The sequence below is a fragment of the Uranotaenia lowii genome, unplaced genomic scaffold (assembly GCF_029784155.1).
Source record: "Uranotaenia lowii strain MFRU-FL unplaced genomic scaffold, ASM2978415v1 HiC_scaffold_403, whole genome shotgun sequence".
Lineage (NCBI taxonomy): Eukaryota > Metazoa > Arthropoda > Insecta > Diptera > Culicidae > Uranotaenia > Uranotaenia lowii.
Window position 1 is genome coordinate 26,988 of NW_026598316.1, and position 9,013 is coordinate 36,000.

The 9,013-nt window shown below is 37.6% G+C and overlaps 1 protein-coding gene across 1 annotated transcript in view; it reads left to right on the plus strand.

Moving 5' to 3' along the window:
- The window catches only part of LOC129760073 (insulin-like growth factor-binding protein complex acid labile subunit), a gene marked incomplete at its 3' end in the record, with an annotated part of 35,982 nt that extends 26,976 nt beyond the window's left edge, over positions 1 to 9,006 (plus strand). Inside the window, exons 4-5 of the mRNA XM_055757648.1 lie at positions 8,217 to 8,666; positions 8,725 to 9,006. Of these exons, the coding sequence (XP_055613623.1) occupies positions 8,217 to 8,666; positions 8,725 to 9,006 (732 nt within the window). The remainder of the gene's footprint in view (positions 1 to 8,216; positions 8,667 to 8,724) is intronic.
- Positions 9,007 to 9,013: the final 7 nt, after the last annotated feature.

Consider the following 9,013-nt stretch of genomic DNA (forward strand, 5'->3'; position numbering starts at 1 on the left):
AACCCGGTGTGCTTTGCTACACCTTTCAAAAACAAATGAAATTATTCAAAATTTTATTGTTTTATTGGTGTTATTTTGTATCAAATTATAACACAATTCAAAAGCAACCGCTATGAAATGAGAGCTGCAGCTGGAGTTTCGAATTGCAATACAAAGATGACTTAAACTAATTTTCTATTAGTTCTGATAATTTTTATCTGTTTCTTTTAGCATTGCCCTGAAAAAGGAGGGTCTCAAATTAATCTTACGCTAAAATATGGTTGTTTTTGCTTGATATGTTCTGGATTTATGCTAAAAACTGATAAGAGAGCCCCTCCCCCCTGTCCTTCTCATCATCCTCTGCTGAATGAAGGTCGTGGTCTTTAATAATCATACCCATTTTTCCAAACACCTCCCCTTCTCTCTCCACTTTAAAGCGTAAGGGTCTATAACAATCGTAGAAACATATCTCATAACCAAGTACCTTTCCATGCCATATTTGTTTCCATTTATTGGCTTTGTGAGCATAAATTAAGAACTTATGCTAACAAAATTGTGTTGGGCTAACCTCCCTCATCCTATGTGCCTACTCACTTAAAGGAGGATGGTGTGTCAGATAATCATAGAATCATACCAAAATGATTTTCCATGTTAAGTTTTGTTCATTTCTTGGATTTTGTAAAAAAAAAAGTTAAATGCAAGCTTTCCTCTTCCCTTCCCTTGTTTCACATAGAAAAATTTCTCGTATTAAAATACCATCCCATGCCAAATTTGGATTAATTTGCCTAGTAAATTCTTGAGTTATGCATAAACTTGAAATTAAGTACCATCCCCCTTCCGTTCTCCCCATTGACTGGAGGGAGGAGAACTTTATATTCATAATAGTATTTTTCGTACTCAAATACTTAATGAAACCAAATTTGGTTTCATTTGCTCGATTAATTCTAGAGTTATGCTAAAAAATTGTATGGAATCCCCCCTTTCCTCTTTTATATCTTTCCGCTGAAAAAAGGTGGGGCTTTCATTTATAATAGAAACATTTCTCGTATCCAAATAACCTCACATGCCAAATATGTTTCCAATTGTTCGATCAGTTCTCCAGTTATACTGAAAATTGTAAAGGAGACCTTTCCTCCCCGTTTTCATTCTCCTCTTTGAAGGAGTCAGGGATACCGGATTTTCATAGAAGCATTTCTCGTACCAAAATATCGTTCCATGCCAAATTTGGTTACAGTTGCTGTTGTAGTTGTCGAGTTATGCAGTTAAAATTGTATGAAACTCCCCTCCCCCTTTCCTTTCTCCCCGCTGGAAGAAGGAAGGGGTCTCAAATAATCATTAGAACATGTAACATTCCCAAATACCCGCCCATGCCTAATTTGGTTCCATTGGCTTAATTAGGTTTTGAGTTATGTAAAAAATTATAAAAGAGCCCCTCCCCCCCCTTATGATCTCCTTACTGGAAAGAGGGAGGGGTCTCAAGCAATCATAGAAATATTGTTCGTATTCAAATACCCTCCCATGCCAAATTTGGTTCCATTTGCTTTATCAGTTTTTGATTTATGTAAAAAAAATTAAAAGAAGCCCCTCCCTCTTTCTACTGGAAAGAGAGAGAGACCTCAAATAATCATAGAAATACTTTTCGTATCCAAATGCCTTCATATGCCAAATTTGGTTCCAATATCTTGATTTGATTTCGAGTTATATGAAAAATTGTAAGGTAGCCCCCCCTCCCCCCTTCATATCACCACACTGAAAGGAGGGAGGGGTACCTTATATTCTTAGAAATATTCCTCGTTCCCAAATACCACCCCATGCCAAATTTCATACCATTTACTTGATTGGTTCTCGAATTATGCGAAAAATTGTCTTTTGTTTGGGAGGCCCCTCCCCCCTTTCATGAGAGAGGGAGGGGTCTCAAACCATAATAGGAACCTTCCCCGGCCTCCAATACCCCCACCTGCCAAGTTTCACGCAAATCGGTTCAGTAGTTTCCGAGTCTATAGGGAACAGACAGACAGACAGACAGACAGACAGACAGACAGACAGACAGACAGACAGAAATTCATTTTTATATACACACACGTTACACATAAAAATTAACATGTTGACAAATTCCATCTGAAGTTTTTTTTTTTAAATTCATTGCTTTTTGAAAATTTAAAAAAAGTATGTACCAGTAAGTGTTCCAAGGGAAGTCCACATCTATGTTTTTTTGTGCTACCAAAGTCGTAAATGTTTTCACTAAGGAAATTTTTTCATATTGTTTTTTTTTATTAGTCTTAAAATAAATGGCTGTTTGCTTTACGCCTTGCTAGCCAAGCGTTCATACTGAATTCAATTTACATACCTATCAATACTCGACTCTAAGAAAAAACTATCTTTTAACTTTAGTACAGGAATCTGTTGAATTTTAAGAATCGATGTAATATCTGCTACTTGTCCTCGTTCCGTTAGTTTGGCCATTAAACTCCTTCTCTCGTGCTCGAACATTCGGCATTCGAATAGCAGGTGTTGCGGATCTGCTGAAGCTGCTCCGCATCCGCAGCGGGCATCTTGGATAATCCTATTCCTGTACAAGTGTGCAGGCAGGCGTGAATGGTTGCTAATCAGTTTGTTGACAATAGTTAGTTCTCTCCGATGAAAACTTTCTCCCGACCACCAAGGTCTTATTCTTCTGTGGCTTTCTTAGCCAGTTGATCTGCCTTTTCATTCATTTTTATTCCTTGATGGGATGGAACCCACATGAGGGTTACTTCATATCCTGATCGTTCTAGCTGTGACAGGTTTTCTCGGATCAAAAACCATACTTCTGGAAAATAAGCTCTGCTTCTTCTGTTTGCGAGAAATAGTAGAGCACTCATACTATCAGATAGTAAGAGATACTTCCCTGGCGGTAGGTTACTAATATATGATATACCCTCTCTAATGGCTAAAATCTCGACGTTGAATACAGTGCAATAGCCAGGCAGTTTTATTTTTAACGAAAGCTGCTCGTAGTAGAAGGCAACAGCATATCCGGTACCATGTTCAGTTTGAGATCCATCGGTGGCCAAAACATTGTGGTCCGAGTACTTATCTTCCAGATACTTTTCCACAATCGCACATACATTTTCTTGGGGTGGCATAGGATTTTGAATTAACTCCTTTGCGACGCAGTCTATTCGAATTTCATATTTACGCACTGAATCAGCAAACATGTATATCCCAAGATAATCTGATAATTTAGCTGTTGGACATATGTAGATCATGAACACGCAGTATGGCTTTATGTTTCATGGTTTGAGGGTTACGGTTTTCAAGAACGTCTACGGCATACAACTCATACCAGGATCTGATTGGTAATTTACGAGCTACAAACCGTACGGCGGTAATTCTTCTTCGCAGCTTGAGAGGCATTATTCCAGCTATAACCTCTAAGGATCCTGTGTGACACGTTCTTGTGGCGCCTAGGCAGATTCGTAAGCATTTCCATTGAACTCGACCTAAAGGAAGTAGAATACCCTCTTTTGCCTCGCAATAGAATAGTGAACCATATTCTAAACAAGCTCTAACACACGACCGATAAACTGTTAGCATGGCTGCTGGATCAGCGCCCCAACTTTGTCCAGCGATGCTTCTGAGGAAATTGACGTATGGAGTAGTTTTCCGCACAAGATATCTGATGTGAGCTGCCCATGATTATCTTGGAGTTAACAAAACTCCAAGAAGCTTGATAACGTTTTCGTACTTGATAACAGTTCGTTGAATTTCTAGGTACAGTACACTCCGAGGTTTTCTTCTGCAGCATATCAAAGCATTGCATTTAGAGGGGGACAGTGTTAGCCCTAAGTCGTGTAGGCCATCACGCATGACATATAATCCAGATTGCAATTTTTCAACCGCACGTATTGGGTTTTTATCCTGGTAGTATAGTATCACGTCATCCGCAAAGCAAACTAAGGGTACGACTTTCGAAATTGACACTTCATCCAGCAGTCCAACCATGTAAATGTTTGAAACATATTGGAGATAGAAGCGATCCTTGAAGCAGACCTTGCCATGTGGTTTGACATCAGGGATGGAAGAAAATCTCTTCTAGCGACTTTTGAGCAGGAATCGACATAGGTTTCTTTGTGGATCCACCGATGCTACCAGAAACCTTTCACTCATTAGTGAATGAACTGTTCGTATTAACCATCTGTTAATGCCTAATTTATTCATTTCATCCACCAAACTGGAAATGTTGACTTTGTTGTAGGCGCTCTGAATATCTAAGCAGGCTATGAAGGTATATTCGTTGAGGGAAATTGCTGTTCTCGCTTGTTCCACCACCGCATGGATGGCATCCATTGTACTGCAACCTTTTCGAAAACCACATATTTCTTTATGGAACAGTCCAGTCGACCCTATGTACCATTCCAACTTCTCTTTGATGATAATTTCGAAAAGTTTTCTGAAACAACATGTCAGTGCAATTGGTCGGTACGATTTTGCATCATTCGGATCCTTTTCTGGTTTAAGTATCGGAATGATTTTAAAGAATTTCCCTGCCTGGGGAATTACGCCCTCGATTATAATACGATTATAAATTGTTGCTAGACAACCTTTAGCTATGGGTGGCAACTGTTTGATGATCTCATAAGAGATTTGGTCGACTCCTGGGGAAGAATTTTGACATCCTAGAAGAGAGACCTGAATGTCAGCTGATGTGATAACATCTCGAGCTGCATATTGCAAATCTCGAAGCGGAGGTTCGGGGGTTGATGGAGGGGCCAAATTCTCGAGGACTTTATTTAGAAGGTCTTCGTTACGTAATTGCGATGATTTTCTGTAGTTGCTTTTAAATATCTTTGCCATATTCCACATTTTACTAAGCGCAGTTTGACTGTCCCAGGATTCGCAGAGATTTCGCCACGATTCCTGCTTGTTTCTTTTGAGCATTGTTTTAAACTTGTTCTCTGTTGCTAAATACGCGTTCAGTTCATTTTGTTAAGGTTGTGTTTTGTTGTGTACGAGCATCCCCCTCGAACGCCTAGATCAAATATGATAGGTGCGTGATCGCTTGTGTATAATGCATCCAACGTATCCCAAGACGCGTTTAGACTAATAGGTACCCGCAGATACTAGAGTTATATCAAATATAATAATAGTAGGAATATTCCTCACTCCCCAGAAACTTGAAGGACACATGAAACGCGCCTCCATGTGAGGAAAGTTCTTACGAACATGAATAAATGCGATCGAGAAGACCTAAGTTGCCTTAGACTAAATTTCGAAAGCTTCTGGCGAAAACTGTTAAGCTCATTATCACCAAAACTTTGTGTCCCGATCAGACAATTATACTAAATACAACACAAATATATCTACTGTATTTTTTTCATAATATCTTTCATGATAAGCAAGTTGACTTCGTTAATAAATTTTATACTCAAAATATGAATTCGATTTATCGGTTCAACATGTTTTGGAATTTTCAAAAAATCAGATGTGCCTAAATAAAATGTATTAAAAATAGCGAATTCTACACGAAGAATTTTTTCCTTTACCAATTTATTTATATTAAAGAAATGCTGATTTCCATTTACCAAACGTACCCCAGATAATAATAATAAAAACAATAATGATGATGTGGTCATCAATAAATTTCAAATCATATTGTAGAGTAAATTTAAAGATAAATTTACTTAGTAAATTGTTGCCTTTCTATGATTTCTTTTATGAAATATTTAGTATTGTTCAAAAATTGAAATTTCCATCAATTATTTTTCCAATTCAAATGACATTAGAATCTCAAATAGTAGATTTATTAGCATACTCCGTCAGTCAGGACCCTTTTTTCCATTCGGCAGAAAACAACACAAATTGAGAACCATAGCAACATACTTTGCTACACGAAGAAAAGTTGAAGTCATCCTGGCTGAAATTCCTATGTTGAAAATAAAACATAATAAAATTTTCTGCGTGGTCATAGAAATGCAAGTTCAAACACGAACTTTTGTAGTTAAGACGCGAACCCACGGTTGATGGAAAGAATGTTCAGAGTTTCCTCAGTACCTCAATGCATGAAATTTCCTTCTAGTAAGAACTTTCTACAGGAGGTGGTGCTGATATACATGTCCTTGCTGAAGTATATGAAGCATGCTAAGAGTTACCAATGTTGATTATAATATGTTTGGTTATATCCACTGCACTGTTCTGTCGAAGTTCCTCAAATCTGGTAAACTTTCCGTTGTTGATCACAACCAGGTTGGCTTCGTTAATTGCTGCTTCCAACATTCGGCCTTGTGTGTTTGTATCTTGAGAACCCCACAGCATATGTTTCGCTTCTTCTTCTTTTCTTTTTCTGGGATTTTCATCCTGTGCGGATGATTCATCCCTCATATTTTCCGCGTTGAATTCGCCTGCTACTACGCACGGTTGAGGTGTCTCAGATAGAAAGGTTTCCAGTTCATGCGGTGATACTCGATCTTGGGGACGAATATAAATCGAACAGATGGTGAGTGTACTGCGACCGAATCGTATCTGGCATGCCACAGCTTGAACCGAGGAAGGATGAGCAAGTTGAACGCTAGTTGATTGAAGTTCTTTGTTGCAGATGACAGCTACGCCCATGGAATTACTGCGACAATCGAACCGATACACGTCCATGTTGTTTATCGCAAAACGCATATGATGATCGAGGTGGGTCTCGGAAAGAAGGGCAATAGTTACTTCATTTGATTAAATCAGATTATTATTTGGTTCATTCAGATACCTGCAAATAATTCCTAATTTTTTTAAATTAATTTTGAATTATAATAAAAAAATATGAAATGAAGGATTAATTCTGATGTAGATGAGCTGAAAGCAGTGTGGCTCAGCACAATTAATGGGGTGGGATATTTAATTTTTTTTTTTGAGTGAATTTTTATTCTTAAAAGTTTTCAAATTAAGCATACATGTGAAAACTTAATAACGGAGGGTGGAGGAGGTTGAATCTCGTGCAGTTCAACATACAATTCCCCTATCCGAAATTTCAGTAGCCGAACCGTTTCCAGAGATGAGAAAACATCAACTATTGGCCAACAAAAGAGCCAGAATTAGAATAAATAAATGTAAAATAACTCATCCACAAGTGTTTAGGTCCGTTAAGGGTGACACCTTCTGGCCCTTAACCGTAGGAATTATAAAAAAAGTAAGTTAGGACCATTAAGGGTGACACCTTCTGGCCCTTAATCGTAGGTTTTAGAAAATTGAAAAAAGGGGGGTGAGTAATGTGGCTCAGCATAATTAATGCTTCAGCCACCTAAAGGGGATGATTAATCACATTTGTTTGGTTTTGTACAAAGAACGAAACCAAGGTAGATTAAACAAGGTCTGCAAGTATAAATAAAGTGGAACGAGAGTTCCAAGGGAGAGTTATTATTAGTTTAGACGAAAGAGGTCTCGGTCGTCATTAATCCGAACAGTCTACAGCAGTATCGCTGACATAATTTCTGTAGATCTGATCTGGAGATCTTGAAATCCAGGAGTGTTGGTTAGAAATCACTAAAAGATCTTCTGACTGTTAAGCATGATAGTTTGCCTTGTTACCGAAAAAATAGTGGAATGATAAGGAGATAGTTTGGTTTTAATTCATAAGGGAAAAATTGAAACCGAGGCAAACTGATTTTGGAAGATTTTTGCGTCCCAAACTCGATATTTTTTTGTCAGATTTTTTAACTCCCTTCTTATTTTCTAGTGTTTAGTAATTTTAAAACTAAGCAGCTTAGAGTGAAATCGATCAATGATTGATGAAGTAACTTACCTTCATGAACAACAAAAAATATATGAAATCTTTTCATTATCCTTTATTTATTCAACGATACAGATTAGAGGGATTAATGCCAAAAAAAACAATACAGATTTCGTCTAGATAATCTTCGTATTTTGCAAAATGGGGAAACATACTTACTTCTATAATTTATTTTCATCATACTCACAGTCTTCATGAAAATTGATCATTAAGGTAAAACCTTTTTTTCTAAATCTTTTTGATATTTTACACTTTTGCTAAAAAGTGCACAAATTTACAGTACATCTACATATACTACCTAATAGATTAAAAATTTTCGAGCTAAATAAAAATAATAAACAATTTCTTAAGCAGTATTTAGAAGCAAAAATTTGGTTTGTTGTTTTAATATTCTTTTTTATCACATTATATACATAAATTAACTTAGATTAATTTCTTTCTTCATTCCTCATTAATTATTTAAAATTTTCATTCCAATCATTAGAGTTTCAAAAAAATCAAAACCCTGGACATCCACGGCAATCAGTTGGTCAGCCTGAAGAAGGGCCAATTCAAGGGCCTCCGGGAGGCGGAAATCCTGGATCTCAGCTTTAATAACATCACCAAGCTGGACGCTTCGCACGTATCGGACCTCACGAAGATGACCTGGATCAATGTGTCGCATAATGCACTGACCGAAATTACGCGAGGAACGTTTGCCAGAAATGCGGTGCTGCGGGTGCTGAATATGGCGTTTAACAGTATAAAAAAGATTGACGCCAATACGTTCCGAGGGATGCGGTTTTTGAGAAGGCTTTATCTGAATGATAATATGATCAGTGATGTTGGCCGGGGGACTTTTGGTTCGGTTACGAGGATCGGGACCATCGATTTGGCCAGGAACAGGATCAAGAAGGTTGACTACCAGATGTTCTTCCAATTGAATTATGCAGAGGTGAGGTTATGTTTTATTTTTAGTTTAAATTGAATCTAATACGATTTTATATTTCTAGATCATCAACTTGGCAGAAAACGAAATTATAGAGATTCAGAAGGATGCCTTCAAGGACCTGTACTTAACGCATATCAACATCTCGTATAACAGATTGGAAACGATAGAGCCCAAATCCTTCATCAATTGTGCCAATATGACGGTACTGGATCTATCGCATAATTTGATCAAGAGTATTCCTCGGACTGCGTTTGACGAAACAACATATGCCTCCGAATGGATTTTGACCCACAATCTTCTGACGAATATGTCACAAATTCCGTTAGCCAACATGACTGGACTACGAGTTT